The following is a 19,516-nucleotide window of genomic DNA, read 5'->3' on the forward strand; positions in this document are numbered from 1 at the left end:
TAGTAGTGACGTAGTTGCGAATGAATAATAGTTAGTTGATATGTAGTTGCAAATTAATGATAGTTGACATGTAGTTGCAAATATTGCATGTAGTAGTGACATGTAGTTGCAAATATTGCATGTAGTATGTAGTAGTGACACAAGGTTGACATGTAGTTGCAAATATTATATGTGGTGACATATAGTTGCAAATATTAAATGTGATGACATATAGTGCAAATATTGCATGTAGTATGTAGTAGTGACACAAGGTTGACATGTAGTTGCAAATTAATGAGTTATTTGACATGTAGTTGCAAATTAATGAGTTATTTGACATGTAGTTGCAAATTAATGAGTTATTTGACGTATGTAGTTGCAAATATTACATGTGTGGTGACATAGTTGCAAATATTACATGTGGTGACATATAGTTGCAAATATTATATGTGGTGAGGTGACATAGTTGCAAATATTAAATGTGGTGACATATAGTTGCAAATATTAAATGTGGTGACATATAGTTGCAAATATTATATGTGGTGACATATAGTTGCAAATATTAAATGTGGTGACATATAGTTGCAAATATTAAATGTGGTGACATATAGTTGCAAATATTAAATGTGGTGACATATAGTTGCAAATATTATATGTGGTGACATATAGTTGCAAATATTATATGTGGTGACATATAGTTGCAAATATTATATGTAGTGACATATAGTTGCAAATATTAAATGTGGTGACATATAGTTGCAAATATTGCATGTAGTATGTAGTAGTGACACAAGGTTGACATGTAGTTGATGAAATTAATGAGAAATAGTTGACATGTATTTACAAATATTGCATGTAGTATGTAGTAGTGACATGCGTTTGACATGTAGTTGCAAATATTGCATGTAGTAGCAACAGTTATAAGTGCAACTACATAAGTATATAGTTAATACACATAAGTATATATAGTAGAATGTCTAAAGTGGACTATCAGAATAAGGTGTAACCCTTTTTCGTCTTTATTATTGTTAACAAAAAAATGCTTTCTGATCAAAATACCCAATCTACATTCAATCTGGATTGTATTGTTGTGTCCGGTGACCAGGGGCCTATACCATGAAGCCGGTTTAGCTGGCTAGCCAGATATGTTTAAGCTTAGTTTGTGCCAATCCTGGGTTTTAGGTACCAATAAAGTGGTTTGGCTTTTAGCCGTGTTCATCTCCATAGTAACTTACACTCCACGGCTAAACTGCTACAGGGCAGGTTATGTTCTGGATAAGACATCTCAAACTGAAATTGGACCAATCAGCTGTGAGCAAAGTGACACACCTCAGATGCAATAAAGTCACTCCCCCTGTTTCTACTCCAAATTAAAGGGCACTATAGCAAATGGTTTTTAAAGACTAAAGCGTCTTGCTTTTAACAATGCTTATTTATAATAATAATACTTTTGAATGATTTAGATATAATTTATGTAATTATACCCTTATGTATTTTAGTTAATCAATCATTAATAGGCACTTAGTTAAAATTAATATTAATAGCCTATATAAAGGTCATACAAATAAGCTTTAAAATCAATAAATAAAGCTATAAAAATGACTACATGTGATCTTAAATGTTCAATTCTCTCTATATATCAACTAAACTAACTTCATTACTTTTACTTGCATTGACATATAAGATATTTCTTTAAGTTATCCTCTTTCATAGACAGCTCTTTTCTTTCTGTCTATTTGTTTAAATTCTTAATATTTTTCAATCATGTAATATTCTGCAGAAGAGAGAAATGAATCTGTTTCACTGATCCACAGCATGTGATTGGCTGTTCACTGCTGATGTCACAGCTAAACTCAGGATCAAAGCCTGAGTTGACAGAGAAAGCTGATGACCAGCATCATGGGACCAACAAAGCCTGAATAGATTGGTTTGGTTTTGTAAACTCAAAACTAATCCTGTAACCCTGAGTTTGTTAAACCACCATCATGGTACAGGCCCCTGGTCTCTGATTTCTGCTACTGAATTGTTGATGTTTTATATGCAGCTACAAGTTTGAGACATCGATTCGATCGTCCGTGAACTCAACCAGTAGCCTCTCCCCCTGTCCAGTGATGTCTGCTAGCGTTCTGTCCACAGGTCCAAGCACTTCTTCAGTACCGAGCTCAGGTACATAGTCTTGCTGGTTAAACTAGTTATGAAACCTATTGGGGACTAACATATGCTAGTATCACTGTAATCTACAGCCTCATATGATTTAATATAGTTTTATTTGTGTATGCTACATTAATAATAATAATCTGGCATTGCTTCTTTATCCTGTCTCTCATTTCATTCGGTATCTTTGTCATGTGTCAGTTCCTCGAAATACCTCTCACCATTTGCAAAAGACTTCTCACCCTCTCTTCTCCCTTTCTCAGGTTGCGAACACGAGTCCAGGTTGTCCATGTGGATCTACGTTTTCCTGGGGAATATCTTGCGTGGGATTGGCGAGACCCCAGTGCAACCTCTGGGAATCTCATACATCGACGATCACGCTCTGGAGGAAAATGCAGCCTTTTATATCGGTAAATCTTTGTTTGTGCATCTGTGTGAGGGGTTTATGCAGTTTAATCCTGCTCTTGAGCATGATAGACACAAGCAGAGTAACCTCAGCTGGACAGATATGCATTATGTGCGCATGTTATTTGATGCTTTATTGTTTAACACAATACCTCAAAATAATAATTAATAAAGAATCATCCCTAACCTGGTTACAGTACACTCACATTAAGAGGTATGTACAATAGAGTAAATCTCTGCTTTGTTATTTTGTCCAAAAAATAATGCATATTATTGCTCAGCATTATATATATATATATACTTTATTTACTTTATTTTTTTTTATTTATTCCAATCGTGTCTTTGTTCATTTGTGTGATTGCTAATTTGTGGAAAAAAGTGTTTACTTGTCTTTAATAATGCTTGAAATGTATATTAGTTAGGCTAGTTGTTTTTGCTATGGTATTTTTAAACCTTGTGTAAGTGTTCTGTATCCTGTTGATTTTTGTTCATGGTATTCAGCCACAATGAAACGTTTTGCAATAAGACTTAAGCCCTATTCGGACGGTAATTGTTTCTTACGTGGACGTCCGTAAAAATAAATTGACATGCCACCTCAGTGATAAAACTTGTGCATTCGGATGGTGATTTATTTTTAAATGCATATTTAATTGATAAATAATATCCTAATAATGATTTAATTATTTAAATCTGTTTAATAGGAAGATATATAGACACACAATATAGTTAAAATGGTTTTCTGTCTTGTATTTTATCTCAAAATAAAGGATGTAATTTTTTATTCCACATGGAAATGAGCGGAAATAAGTGAACACGAGGTGAACATAATACTGCGGTTATTTTAACATATGTAATTGCTGCCCATTTCAAATGTTTACGTGATTTTCTTTTTTTTTTTTTTTTTGAGCGGTGATGAAATATCTTGCTCTTGTAATCATTGCATTTCAGTAATAAAAGTCTAGATCTTTAAAACGCATCCAAATTACAGCGAAGCGCAACCGTACGGTGCTCTGCAGGGTCAAAAAGGATATAAACAGTGAATTTTGAAGTGATATATTCTTGAATCAATTCTTGTATGTGGATTCGGACGGCAATTAAATGACCACACAACCTTGGTGTTTGTCTAAAAACAGGGGATTTTTACGCGGGTGGTGGGAGAAAAACACGGACATTCTGGATTCAGACGGCAATAAAAACACTGACTAGCCCCTGTCAAGGATGAAAATACCTTATGACCCCACGAGAAACAATTACCGTCCGAATAGGGCTATAGAATAAACGTGAATATCATCTACGTTTTTTTTTTTATTACCTTATTGGAATCGAAATTAGGAATGGATAAGAATCGGAGTCGATAAGCAGAATCTGAATAATAAAAATTCAAGCGATTCCCAACCAGCAACAGCACTAATTTACAACAACAGCACTTATCATCAGCCTAGCAGATCTTTTCCACCAAGACTAAATACATTAACATTGTCACATCTATTACCATGCTAAAAATCTTCAGTTGTCATGATAGAAATAAGCATACCCAGCTTTATCCGCATACATACAGTATACTAGCGTAAGGCCATATGCACTATATAGCACATCTTGATTGCTTGTATTGAAAAATCGATCTATATCATTGTCCAGTTCTGAAGGCAAGAAGATATTATAATCATAATAATTTCCGTAAAGCTGCTTTGAAACATTTTGCACTGTGAAAGTCGCACTGTTTTGCCCTTTAACGGCTTCCTAGTATGAATTGTTTTTCCTAGAGAGCGTTATCTTTCTTGGGAAACAGTCTAGACTAAATCCACAACTAATCAATTCATGTACCATCTGCATCAGGATGCGTCCAGACAATATCGGTCATCGGTCCGGTGTTCGGCTACCTGCTGGGGTCCATCTGTGCCAAGATATACGTGGACATTGGATTTGTCAACATGGGTGAGTGAAGTGAAACGGTGCTTGTTGTATGATTCACTATTTCCTGAAGGAGTCACTGGGTTCAGTTGCATCTACACTAGATGACTTGAATGGCATGAACGTCTCCAGGCATGTATCGGCAAGGTTGTCTTGAACAGTGAGCGTGAGAGAGAAAAAATGCATTATAAAAGGCATTTATTCTGCGTAGTTCCATGGGTTTTGGCTCATCTGACTAGACCAGTGAACTACTAAAAGGAGCAATTCATTGTGACTCTTTCTCTCCTCAAATCTGGAGGAAATCCAGCGTATTCATATTATTCTTATTTTGTTTATATTTCAAACAAAAGCAGGAGGAAATAAGAAACTTTGTTGTTTCTAGTTTGAAAGCAGTGGAGGCTGTTTATGTTGGATCTGAGTGCGTTTTTGGCATTGGGACGCACTCTTTATTTGACTGGGGACGATGTAAAGGATCATAAATGTTAAGCTGTGATTTAGCAAACAGCTGTTTTGGATGAGATGTACCATGCAAGGAGACTGAGAGGTTAAAGGGGACATAAGCTGAAACATGTAGTAAGATTAGATTTGTGTGTGTAGTTTAAATGTTACAATCGTGGTGTTAAACTTTTTTGGCATTGGCAACGTTTATGCATGTATGTGAAATAATGCATGCTGGCCATTTCTTCATAGATAACAGCGGTACGTTACACCCTAAAGTCAAGATGTTTGGCAGGAAAGTTACGCCATAACATAATAAAATATTAAGGAATAATGGCAGATGTTGTACAGTAAATCTTCAGCCAATAAAAGCTATATCACATTGTTTTGCCTTTCATTTTATTTATTGAGACAATAAAACAGAGCACAGATGACAACATCTGTTTCATACACATAAATCATTGCATATTTACTGATACTAATGATTACAGATAAATATCTAGTCTCTCTATGAACTATAAATTATATCTAAAAGTTTAGAATAATCATTTTCTTTTAATGTTGACAGTCTCTTATGCTCACCAAGGCTGCAATTATTTGATGAAAAAACAGTAAAAACAGTAATATTTTGAGAGAACAGTTTTGTATCTGAATTAGAGCCCGACCGATAAAGGATTTTTAAGGCCGATACCGATACAAATATTTGGTCACTTAAAAATCCGATATTCCGATATATCAGCCGATATATATAAAAAATAAAAAAATAAAATAACAGAAACGCGTAAAAAAACACAAACAGATTTCCCTTATACATCAGTTATTTGTAGTTATTCATGATCCCTCAGCCTCTCTAAAATAATATGATAATGCAGTTTAAAAATAAACTTGTTTGTTTTATTGTTACAACAGAACAGAGGAACATAAAAATATATTAAAGTTCTGATAAATAAAATGTATAAAAATACAAACTTAAGATATGAAACTTAAAGTCGTTTGGACGAAAACACAATAGGCTAACAAAAACAAAAAATCTAAGTTACCAGTATTAATAGATGTGGTAAGCTTTATAAATATAACTTTTAGCAAGACTGGAAAAAAAAATATTCAGTTAAGTTCTAGAAGTTCTGATAAATAACAACAACAGCAAAACATAAACTATATACAGTATAAATATGAGCCACCTTATAATTACAATGTCAACTTGCTTATCCCTTTACATGCACTTTTAATTCTATCCATCAAGCTACCACAAACCATTTTCAATCATCATTTGCTGCCTGCCTTCTAAAATCTACTACTTATGATGATGACTCGTGTAATCCATTATTTGACTCGTTAATGCGGCGTCTGAACGAAGTCACGCACTTTCGTTCACTCTTCACGAGCCTAACTTACGATTTACAATGCAGAGACTGGAACTACAAATATACTAGTTATAAATACAGTAATCATTACTTTATTTAGGCAGAATAAGTTTGTTGTGTTTTTCAAGGCGCATTAATGTTAGCGGTCTCCCACTGATAGCCATGGCATTAGCTAGCTTTGTGGTTAGCGTCTATGATAAGTTATAATTTAGAAATATGTATACTTTTTCAAAATAACGGGCAGGGGAGAGATGATACGTCTCATGATGTCAAACTGTCAGACTATTAAAGAAATACATTTTATTCAGTCACATTCCGAGGTAAAATAAGTCAGTCAACTGTAACCTAGCGTAATTACCAGCTCTCTTGGCTTACATGTAACAGCAAAACTGGACTTGGCAGTTACAAATTGTGTCATGTTATTTGAGTTAAGAGAACTGATGGGGATGTTCTTTTAACTGTTATTCAATTCAAGCAATGTATGTCTCGCTGCCAACTTACATGCATTTCGCGGATGATCTGTGTTGTGAATGCAGCGCTCAGAGCGCTGAAGCTCAGCATGACTCTGCTGGATCAGCTGGTGGTGTTGCCAGCCGGCACGTTGTAGAGCGCCCTCTGGTGGACAAACTATGAAACGCCAACACTCAATGTGTTTGAGAGGTGTTTCGTCCGGTTTTTTTTATTTTTAAAAAAATATTCATTTATCGGCCATCATAAATGCCGATACCGATAGTTTGGAAAAAGCCTAATATCGGCCGATAATATCGGCCCGCCGATATATCGGTCGGGCTCTAATCTGAATATATAGATTGGTGCAGGACATCACTTTGTAGGCCAACCAGCGGTTCGTTCGCATCGCACTGGTTCCCTCAAGAAAAACCCAATAGGACCGGGGTCGCCAACTAGCAGACTCTGGTCCAAATCCGGACCGCGAGATGCATCCATCCGGACCACGAAGCCTTTTGACGTAATGAAATAAATAAATGCCATTTCAAAAAAAAAAATCACATTTATATCATGCAGTTCAGTAGAACCGTTTAGTTCTATGCATAGAAATGTATACGTAGATGCCCCATTAGCTACTGTTTCTATGGGCCGCTATACGTTAGCCGTCCGCCATTTTCAAACAGTCAAAGCGTGAACGCACTTTGTGAATATTCAAATGTTGCCTGTGCGTCTGCAACCGTAGTTATACACAAGCATGTATGAAATGAATATCTATACATCTGAAGCAGATGAGTTAGGATTTCGTTTATCATTAATGGTAGATAATTCTGCGTATTCTAAAAAATATTGGTTAAAGATCTTCACATTTTCTTAATATCATTAATATTGACCATCAGAGAACCCTACAGACACATTGCTCCGCTTTTAATGAACGCAGTGAACTAATTATAAACAAGTTCATTGGAAAGAAATCATAAACCATCAACCAGTCAGCCATCAAAGTAAATAAATTATAAAAAATAGTAATAAATTAGCTAGTAATGTGTTTAATAAACATCAATATAGCCTATTTATTCAACCCATGTTTTAAGTAATCATCATAGGTATTATCTGAAAGCTTAAATTCTCAAAAATCATTCTAAAAAATTATCAACATCACAATTTTAAGAACAGGGAAAATTATAAATTATGAGTCAAAATGATAAATTATTATACATTTATTTAAAATATGAAAACACAAACCAACACATTGTCACCTGTGAAAGGTGATCCAATTTCTTCGGGAATTTAAATCGCGCTGTGCTTTACAGAGGCTGTTGTTTTTTATGTGAGTGATGATTAACAGCATCTGAAGTGTTGACGTGTGTTGACCGTTCTAAAATGGCGGCGTGTCGACGTGCCTGGAGAGGTCGAATGGGGAATCTACGTATACATATCTATGGTTCTATGCTCACTGTTGCTACGTTCAGACAGTAAGTCAAGAAGAGACAGAGACATTTATTCTTCCTGCATCCTGTATAATAATTAATAATAATAATAATGTATGAGGCCTGTGTGTCTCATTTGCTCTGATTCTGTTGCGGTTGTCAAAAGTGGAAACATTAAATAAAATGTTTCTTGCACTTTTTAATTTTTCCAACACTGGTGGCACTTTATTTTTGCCTGTTTGTGTTTCTGAATGATATTGCTAATGATATTTCACCAGTGCAATTTGAAGCAGAGAAGAGAGCAATATTAGTTCAATATTAGATACATTTAGTTAAGACAATAGGCTACATGTGAATGAACATAAAATGTGTTATGAGATGTCTGATTTTTTTTTTAAAACCTGGGGGCTTTAAGTTCATTGATTGTTATTATTTATCGCAGTTCAGCAGGGAAAAAGCTCTTTAGTTGCTAGTAATGTTGAAATGAATGTACTTTCAGTGCAGATTTAAAGATGAAGGCATTTTTAGTTCATCATATTTTTGTCAGACATGGTTACTGGTTGAATTTAGATATTTTGTACCAAAGCAACTTAAAGGACATAACAGAACAACAACAAAATGACATCAATTTTGTGAAGGATTACCTATGTTTGCTTTAACAATATGAACAGACATGCTTTGTCCATATGAGAACATATTATATTTTGTTCAATTAAGAACAAATGCTATCTACACTAATTTCTTTAGTCTGGAAATAAACATAAATGATTGTTTTTAGGTATATAATTGTCCAGACCTCGTCGGTAAAGAGGGTTCATTTACTGGACCTCAAGCTATTTTTTATTTTAGTTGAAATCCCCTGCAATAGGATTTTCCCATAGGCTTTTGAATTATTGCGAAAAACGAGTGTTTGATACTTGCGCGTTTTTGTCCATCAAGATAATTTTCACAGATGAGCTCAACTTTAATGAATTTTAAAGCCTAAATGCAGTCGCCAGAAGTAAAAAGCTAAAGGTAGGCTATAAAGGGACTACACCACGGTCGCTAGACTTCAATGTCACCATCACTAAAGCTTCCGACAACTCCTCAAGTTTTTATCTCAAAACATTTTCCCAGAACGTTTGAGTTAGACTAGTTTATAAGAGCTCAGTTATGAGCATAGTGAGGCTGTGAAAGCGGACTGAGTTTACCTGTTTGGTGTGATGACGTCTAATCTCCTCGACTGCCTCTGTAGTCCCATTAGCCACTTGTTAGCATCCGCCTTTTTCAAGACAAGTAACCGCTTCAAAACTTACAAGTGGGCTAATACTGATGTATCTTATGTCGTAGAATAAAACCTGAAAGTGTCTTGAGCTTCACCACAGACCTTATTTCAGCCATTTAACCAAAACCACATTCAAAAAACCCATTGACTTCTGTACGAGGGAACCGGAAGTGCTAGAATGCTAACTCGCTTCCCCGTTTTTGGCCTACCTGCGCCACTCTATTGTAAAAAGTAATTTATTTCTGTGATTTAAAAGCTGTATTTTCAGCATCATTACTCCAGTCTTCAGTGTCACATGATCCTTCAGAAATCATTGTAATATGCTGACATATTTTTAACATTTTTGTGGTTAGTCATTAGCCTGGTCCTACCAGACTCCCGTACATTTCATTTGTTCAGAGAGTCTGGCCACTCTCCATTAACAAGCGTTAACTTCCTTGAAGGCGGGAACTCTGTTGAAGTTTAAAACTATTGGATCTACCCAGAGCCACTCTGGATCTGCCATAACCAATCGCTAATGTTTTTCATCTAGCGTGCAATATCAACTAGCGTGCAATATCAACGTCATCGTTCTCAGCCACTCCCTCTGTTCGCTGATTGGACCGGTTCAAATTTGACCGGAGAAAACCAGAGAATATAGCACAATCCCAGACGGAGAACTGAAGGAAAATGAAAATTGAGCGGAAGTACGTAGGAGGGCGGAGCCAGGCTAGTTTTTATTAGCCTGGCGTGGCCATACTCAATTCTAGTCAGAATATGAGTCTGCTACCGCTCCATTGAGCTTTGATTATGGGGCGTGTTTCAACCGAGCCAGGAAAGACCTCAATTGGATAGACCCACAACCAATCAGAGCAACGGAGCGACGCGTAACGTTAGTTGTCAAATGTCAACAGAACTCAACTGCACTATGTTACCAAGTCCGTGTTTTTCTCCATGTCCGCGGGTTGAAGCGACCCCAATTATGTGATTATATAAACCCAGGAATGCGAATTTTAGCAGGCAACCTTGCCAAAATAACATATTTTGCCAACCAAACGCCATTTTTTTCCGGAGAACCCCCCGGAAAGTTATAGTTTTGGGCTATAGTTTTGAGTAGCAATTGTGCGCGACATTGCAAAAACACTTGGAAACCCTGTCTGCACGCACGCTGGATTAAGTAACGTTACAAGAAAAAGATGAGTGTAAACGATCTTTGCCAGTAATAAAATAATTTAAGGATACACAGAGTACTTACCAACACGATCATCGTTTCTGAGAGAAATAGTGAAGGTGAATGCATATACGAACAAGTTCTCCGTTTAGGATAAGAGCAAATTCAACCCAAGAGCCTTCGATGACGTGGATGATTACGTTACTGTTGATCATCTGTCCATCATCGTCTAAAGCCCGCCCTGACAATTTCATTGGTCCGAACAGTTTCTGTTCGGGCATAATTCCTCCTCTATGGAGCGAGTCCAGACCGAATTGCCCGAGCAAAAAAAATTGTGGGCGGGGCTAAATTCGGCTGGCATCCAGGCTAAGTTTTTATAGCTCTTTTGCAGAAAATCGGAGTTTAGAGTTGATATATTCTGACTATTGAGAAAGTCTAGGTTTGCCATTCTGCCAATCATGACATATTTAAAGTCATTATGGATCTGAAAATGGCTTCTGGGATGAGAACAAATGTAGGGCGGGGCTTGATTTTGCCTGTGGGGAATTGATTGGATGGTTGTGGTTTGCTATTGTCTGATCTCATGCGAGTGACAGGTTGCCCTGCCCTCGTCATCAGAGAAGAGATGAATTCTGATTATAGATCTCAAGTGAATGTGAATATTAAAAACTATAAAAAATAAGAATTTTGATTGGGCTTCTATGCTGCTTTCTTGTCTCATTCTACTTGACATCTGATTTTGTGTTTTCAAGAAATCAAAATAATGCAGGCTTAAATGTGACCAAAAAAATGTGATTAGCAAATATTCGGTTGAGCTATTCCTTTTCATCGATGCACATTGTTTGTGTGTCAAACATTTCTATCTACTGGCACAGCTTAAGCACAACATGGAGGCTGTCTGAGCGTACATGATGAGATGAGAGCATGGAGAGAGAGCGAGACATCTAAGACTGTCTGTGGATCACAGTCTGCGTCTGCCTGGGCTGTCTGCCTGGCCCAAATATTCTGAACATGTGACAAGCTGCAGTGAGCTTTGTAGCGTCTGTATTCTCGGTGTTGACATATGCATGTGTTTGTGTGTGTGTGTCTTCTCACAGAGAGCATTAGCATCACCCCTGGAGATGCACGCTGGGTAGGCGCCTGGTGGCTGGGATACCTTATTGCAGGATTCATCACCCTGCTCTCGGCGGTGCCGTTTTGGTTCTTGCCCAAGTCTTTGCCCCTGCCAGAGAGAAAGCTTGCCAAGTATTCTCCAGAGCGGACCAGCTTTATCAAAGACTCGCCCCTCCTGGAGCACAAGTACCAGGCAGACGAGCCAACAAACTTCCTAGAAATGGCCAAAGGTAAACGACCTAGAACCAACTAGAAAATGCCTGTCTAAAATACCAGGGGCCTCATTTATAAAACTTTGCGTAGGATTTGCGTCAGAAGTGGCGTACGGATGAAACATAGGACATGCGTACGCACAGAAATATTCGGATTTATAAAACCGTGCGCATGCACATCCTACGCAGTTTTCCCTTAATAAATCACAATCAATTCTAAATGTAGCGCAGCTTTTGCGGCTTCATGTCACGCCCATATAGTTGCCCATAAATAGTCCACAAGTTAATATTTATCGATTGCGAAATCATGGCAAATACAGAGAGGAAATAAAACAAACTAAAGGCATTTGCATGAATACCATGATTCCGTAGCTGATGAAGAAATTTTTACTATGAAAACAACTTTCCCCAGTGGACAATTAATACATCTATCTATCTATTTATCTATATATCTCCCTAATTATCTATCTATCTGTTTTAATTAGATTTAAATTCGGACACATTGACGAGAATATCAGTTTTGTATATTATTTCGTTCTGTTTACATTATTTATGAGGATGAATTGCATTACATGCCAATAGCCTATTGTTGCAGAACATATTTCACTTTTTTTTTTGCATTTCTGTTGTAATTTCCGTTTGATTTTGTTTGTTTTACACTGCAGATCGATCAAACGGGTGTTTGTGTAGGCTGTTAATTGTAATACTTGCTTTGTGAAGTCTTCAAGTTATTTATGAGAGGCAGTATTGCCATTTCTTTTACACAATGGTCTGCAGTTTCACACACTTTCACGTGTTTCTTCCATCTGCCGACGGTGTCGCTATTTCTCATTTCACCCGTTTTTGTGCGTACGCCTGGGTCAGAGCTTGCGTGAAGGACCGCACATTTTCCCGTCAAGTTTGCTTTTTATAAATACCAATTATTGCGTAGAGAGTGGCGTACGCCTTCTTTTGTGCGTACGCAACGTTTATAAATGAGGCCCCAGATCTCTAACATATTTGGAAATTGAAGTCCACGTAATGCCATCGCATTCATTAATAAAATGTTTTTATTTTAAAGAAGCACCCTTTTCAAGCAAAGAAGTTTGCACACTGCAAGAGGATTTTCTTACTCAGTATTTGAGACTTGTTTTCCAGTACAAATATCTAAACATTCTTAAACAAGATACATTTACTTGAGAAGTAAAATTACATACATTACATTTACATTTAGTCATTTAGCAGACGCTTTTATCCAAAGCGACTTACAAATGAGAGCAAAAGAAGCAACTAGAACAGTCAAGGGTAACAGAATGGAAGTGCTGTAACAAGTCTCAGTTAATCTAACACAGAACAGTGTTTTAAAAAAAAAAAAAAAAAATTAGACAGACAGAAAATGAATAGAATGATAAGTGCTATTCTTGATTGGTCAGGTGCTGCTGGAAGAGATGTGTCTTTAGGTGTTTTTTGAAAATGGCTACAGACTCGGCCGCACGAATTGAGATAGGCAGGTCATTCCACCAGGTGGGAACGGTACTGGAAAAGGTACCTTAATACTTCAGGTATTAAGGCATTTTCTAATATATATATATATATATATACAGTGCCCTCCACAATTATTGGCACCCCTGTTAAAGATGTGGTCGTGGACTTCTAAAAATTCTCCTTTTTTTTAAACAACATAGAACCCAAATGCAAAAAAAGACAAAAATCCAACCTTTCATTTTATTACATTACTTTGGTGGTAAAAAAAAAAAATCACACATTTAGAAAAAAAAAAACTTGAAATCATGTGTCCCACAATTATTGGCACCCCTGATGTTAATACTTTGTACAACCCCCTTTTGCCAACAAGACAGCACTTAATCTCCTCCTATAACATTTCACAAGATTGGAGAACACAGAGAGAGGGATCTTTGACCATTCTTCTTTGCACAATCTTTCTAGATCATCCAGTGTCCTGGGTCCTCTCTTATGCACTCTCCTCTTTAGCTCGCCCCACAGGTTTTCAATTGGATTGAGGTCTGGGGACTGAGATGGCCATGGGAGGACCTTGAGTTTGTGACTGCTGAACCATTTTTGTGTAGATTTTGCCACATGTTTTGGATCATTATCCTGCTGAAAGACCCAATGACGACCCATCTTCAGCTTTCTGGCAGAGGCCATCAGGTTTTTATTTAAAATGTCCTGGTAGTGCAAAGCGTTCAGAATGCCATGCACCCTAACAAGGTTCCCAGGGCCTTTGGAAGAGAAACAGGCCCACAGCATCACAGATCCTCCACCATACTTCACGGTGGGCATGAGGTGCTTTTCGGCATACTCATCTTTTGTCTTACGCCAGACCCACTTAGAGTGTTTGTTGCCAAAAAGCTCAATCTTAGTCTCATCTGACCAAAGCACACGATCCCAGTTGAAGTCCCAGTACCGCTTAGCAAACTCCAGACGTTTACGTTTGTGAGTGTTAGTGAGAAAAGGCTTTTTTCTTGCATGCCTCCCAAACAGCTTGTTGGCATGTAGAGAGCGTCTGATGGTTGTTTTGGAGACTTTGTGACCCCAAGATGCCACTCTTTGATGCAATTCTGTGACAGTGAGCTTAGGACATTTTTTTACTTCTCTTACCATCCTCCTCACTGTGCGTTGTGGCAAGATAAACTTGGGACCTCTTCCAGCCTTGTTTGTCACTGTTCCAGTTGTTTTAAACTTCTTAATGATTCCTCTGACTGTAGATACGGGTAAGTTAAGGCGAGTGGCTATTTTCTTGTAGCCATTGCCTGACTTATGAAGGTCGACACACATCTGCCTTACTTGAATGGTGTGTTCTCTTGTCTTTGCCATGTTGACAAATGGGTAAGAGAATTAGGCCTCTGTGTCACGTAATATTTATACCCCAGGGAAACAGGAAGTCATGAATTACTAATTAAAAGTTCCTAGATACCCTGACCAACTTTAGCAACTACAGAAAAATATATTTAAAAAAAAATCAATAAAAATTTTCAGAGGAATTGTTAGGGGTGCCAATAATTGTGGGACACATGATTTCAAGTTTTTTTTTTTTTTCTAAATGTGTGATTTTTTTTACCACCAAAGTAATGTAGTTAATGTAACTTGTACTTTTTCTCTTTTTTTTGCATTTGGGTTCTATGTTGTTTAAAAAAAAAGGAGAATTTTTAGAAGTCCACAACCACATCTTAAACAGGGGTGCCAATAATTGTGGAGGGCACTGTATATATATATATATATAATAATATAATATAATATAATATAATATAATATAATATAATATAATATAATATAATATAATATAATATAATATATATATATATATATATATATATATACATATATATAATATATATATATATATATATATATATATATATATATATATATATATATATATATATATATATATATATATATATATATATATATATATATATATATATATATATATATATATATATATATATATATATAATATATTAAAGCAAGTTTATACTTAAAACAAGACAAAAATATACGTACATTTTCTTTTAAAAAAAAGAAAAAAGTCAAATTAAGTTGAAAAGAAAATATCTGCCAATTGGGTCAGAAAAATAAACTTAATTCAAAGGGAAAACAAGTTTTATTTTTCTGACCCAATTGGCAGATATGTGTTGTTGTTTTAATTATAAAGTCTTTTGTATCTTATGTCATCTTGCTTCTCAAGTAAATGTATCTTAATTCAAGAATGCTTATATATTTTAAAGGGGTGATGAATTGAGAAATCAACTTTCCTTTGAGCCTTTGATATATAAAATTCAATCGTGATATAAGAATATCCTATAAGTTTCGGAGCTGAAAACGTCCTTGTTAGTCAAAGAAAAGCTTTTATTGACACCCGGCCCAGAAAACGAGAGATCTCAGAATATGTCGACCACTGACGTCATAGGACGCAGAAGCACCGCCTCAAGCCCCGCCCACCGTCTCGTGGAGCTAAACTGGTCACGCTACTGAGCAATAAACATGCCGGTTCCAGCTCACGTGCGTAAGACATTCCGCGTTTGTTCACCTAATTTCACCGCTGAATCGATTGTAAACAAGATACAGATCGTTTGATATCTATTGATTACATACCTCAGCACGCGGTCACAGGCTGGAGAAGCTGTTATTGGTTCATTCGTGATCAGACTCGGACTTGTAACGCCAGCTCGCAAAGCCCAACGGGGCTATGTGCTTTTCAGACAGGCTATCACCGGCCTGCTGGCTGGGCTATAGTGAAATATCATTCCTTTCTTTCACCTGTGTGTGTGTGTGTGTGTGTGTGTGTGTGTGTGTGTGTGTGTGTGTGTGTGTGTGTGTGTGTGTGTGTGTGTGTGTGTGTGTGTGTACGGTTCGCGGTTATATTCACTGATGATCGGGCGAAATGATACAGAAATAACATCCCAATCAATCGCAGGTGGATGAGAGCTGAATAATTGTGTTTGTTTGATAAAGATATTTTTCGAGCCCTGTGAGCGTTTCTCCAGACGCTTTCAAAACAATTCCTCACGTGTACTGACAGGGGAGCGGAAACTCATTAAATATGCAAATCTTATCCAATCCTAGCCGTGGGCGTTTACTTCCAAGTCTTCAGTGCGGCGCGCCCATCAAAACTGAGCGTTTTTCAGAGAGCCTCAAAACCAAGGCAGAAAATAGCCTATTACTTATTCATTATGATGTTTCTGAATGTAAAAACCACGCAAACATCATAAGTTGACCTCAGACAACAGTATAATAAAATGTAAAAAGCCAGTTCATGACACCTTTAATGAAAAACAAAACAAATATACTTTTTTGCAGTGCATGATTTAAAAAAAACAATGGATGCACTGTTCAACATTGAGACAAATGTGTTGTTGGGAATACCATTCTGCTCTATTTACTATTTCTACTGTATCTATATATTGGAGAAATAGTAAGAGTAGCGTGCTATTCTGAACAAAACTTTAGATATACCAAAATACTATGAATTGGAGAGAGTGCAACACAAAATATGGCAGAATAAATCCCGCCTTTAAAATAAAAGAACCAATCAGCATTTGGCAAAGTCATTGCATCACCTGTCGTTAGAATCTCTGGTTTCCATAGAAACAGTCAGTATCCTGAGATGCATGCATTGTCTGGAACAACCTGAAGCTTTTTTTAACCCTATTTGAGCATATAAAAAAAACATTGTTTCATAGGGAGGTTAAGTCTGAGGAGTTAAAGGGAGTCATAGGGAGTAGTTGCTGATTTGATATGTTATTTAAATATCAAGCCGTTTTTAAATGATCATATGATGCTGTTTTAAGAGTTTAAAAGTTCATTATTTTGTCTATTGGGTGTAATATAATAGGTTAACATTTTTCACAAACTGTACATTATTGCAGCTCGTCTATTCCGTCGGTCTGAAACATGCTGATTTCTACAAAGCCCCGCCTTCTGAAAAGCTCAGAGTGCTCTGATTGGCCAGCTGACCCAGTGCGCTGTGATTGGCCAAACACCTCAAGCGTCAAGAAATGTAACGCCCCTTAGCATAATCGCGAGCTTCAGCTTCCAAGGCTTCTAAAGCATTTGTAAACACAGTTAATAATAATGTGTTACCGGGTTTACACAGCATCAACAATACTTTAAATCACTGAAACCTTTCTTCGCGTATGTCTTTGGGCGGGCGTTATGCTAATATTTCACACTTTAATATGGGCGTTTGAGGAAGTAATATTTAGACTTGGATCGAGGCGTTTTAGGCCGGTCTGGATCAGTGTTCTCTCTCTGTTAGATGGAGTAAATGGCTTTGAGGGAGACTATGAGCTTTGCAACTTCGTACACATGCACACTAAAGGAAAGGAAAACATTAAAAAGCATCATATGACCCCTTTAAGGATTTCCCCATTCAAGTAGCTAGGACTTGGGATGCATCCGAAATCCCATACTTACTATTTAGTAGGCAAACAAAAAACAGTATGTGACAAAAGAAGCATGTCTGAATTGACAGTACTCATAAAATGCCTACTACTCCCGGCGAGATACTGAAGTGTGCATATGATGGACACTTTACATGGTCTAGTCGGTTGGTTGGCGAATCACAGTTGTATCCAGCATCCCTGTATACTAGACCGTTACAGAGGATGGCTACCTCTATTTTAATTGATGACCCCCACCCTTTGCATAGTGAGTTTCAGCTTCTTCTCTCTGGACGGAGGTTTTTAGTCCCAAGATTCAGAACAAAGCGGTCCTGCTGTTTTAACAGTGTTGAATAATAAATAGGGTTTTTATCTGTGTATGCATGTATGTTTATATAGGTATATGTATGTATATATAAGGGCTCAACATTAACGCTTGTCTGGGACAAGTGGATTTTTTGAAGGGGCAAGTGAAAAATGATTTTACTTGCCCGACGGACAAGTATCCTGAGTAAAACATCAAAACAAAAAATAACCAGGGAATCACCAAAGTGCAAGAATGATTCTGCATTCAGTTAGTGTAAGTGGAGATCGATAGTGGATCATAATATAAAACGAACGGACGTTAACAAGGTTGTGCTGTTGAGGCTCGCGCAGCCTCTCGAGAAGAAAATCGAAAACAAATGAGCACCGCTCATACAAAGAAACTCAGTTAACATACACGTTTAAAATTGTGCAGTTTTTATATTTATAACATATGATACAGTTAAGCAACATTACACTAACAAGAGTGTTGTTTTCCTGAATACCATCAGGACTGATTTCATACGGCAGTTCCATAAACAATTAATTAACATTAAGTCGCTTACATTTTAGATGCAATATGGACTGTTTTTGTTCTATTTCAGCAGTGAAAATAGTTCCAAACAAATATCACAGCAGAACCGTAACGCATCTCACAGCAACAGCGTGTTACTGAATGATTCAGCGTTTGAATGAATCGGTTGAATCAAAGATTCAATGACCTATTCGTAAACGACCGCCTAATTCTTGAATGAATCAGCCGTTTGAACGAATCGACTCAATGAATCGCTCATTAAGACGGTCACATGCTGCCACCTACTGGTGGTTTAGTTTCGTCTTTACAACATTTCTTATTTGTATATTCAAAAATATTTAAAATAATCTCATAACATTATTTAATTCAGTTGTAATTTTTCAGTGTAAATAATTTAATTTGATTGGTAACAGCCTATAGTGTCTTATTCTAATTTATTTTATAGATCAAATTTAAAAATATAAAATGAAAGCTGAAGCATATCCTATATTTAATAAGATTATGGAAAAATGCCCTTTATAAAAAGGTATAAATATCACAAATATGCATATTTAAATATGTCAAAGCTGATTGAACACTGGTGAGAATATTGCTTCAGAATAGATTATATTTACAAAAAAATCGGACAAGTGAATGACAGATTTACTAGTCCGAAGGACAAGCATTTGAACAGGCTTAATGTCGAGCCCTGATATATGTAGGGATGTATATTTGAATGTGAATGTACATGTTTATGTCCTATGATAAGTCTTGAGCACATGTATCATGTAATTGTTATTTTGTTTTTATTGTGTTTTGTTGTGATATGGATGCCCTTTTCTTATCATATTATTATACTGCAAAACAAATGTACCTGCGGGTATTAATAAAGTAACCTAACCTAACTTTACTATCCCATGAGGCCACGAGAGCGGATTTATGAATGGCAGGGA

The 19,516-nt window shown here is 36.6% G+C and overlaps 1 protein-coding gene across 2 annotated transcripts in view; it reads left to right on the forward strand.

Annotated features, from left to right (window-relative positions):
- The window catches only part of slco1c1 (solute carrier organic anion transporter family, member 1C1), a 66,209-nt gene that overhangs the window by 29,320 nt on the left and 17,373 nt on the right, over window positions 1–19,516 (forward strand). For both annotated transcript variants that reach the window (XM_079817828.1, XM_079817827.1), the window contains exons 5-8: window positions 2,024–2,145; window positions 2,397–2,543; window positions 4,375–4,473; window positions 11,637–11,882. In XM_079817828.1, the coding sequence (XP_079673954.1) occupies window positions 2,024–2,145; window positions 2,397–2,543; window positions 4,375–4,473; window positions 11,637–11,882 (614 nt within the window). The remainder of the gene's footprint in view (window positions 1–2,023; window positions 2,146–2,396; window positions 2,544–4,374; window positions 4,474–11,636; window positions 11,883–19,516) is intronic.

This window comes from Gobio gobio, assembly GCF_949357685.1.
Source record: "Gobio gobio genome assembly, chromosome: 5".
Classification (NCBI taxonomy): domain Eukaryota; kingdom Metazoa; phylum Chordata; class Actinopteri; order Cypriniformes; family Gobionidae; genus Gobio; species Gobio gobio.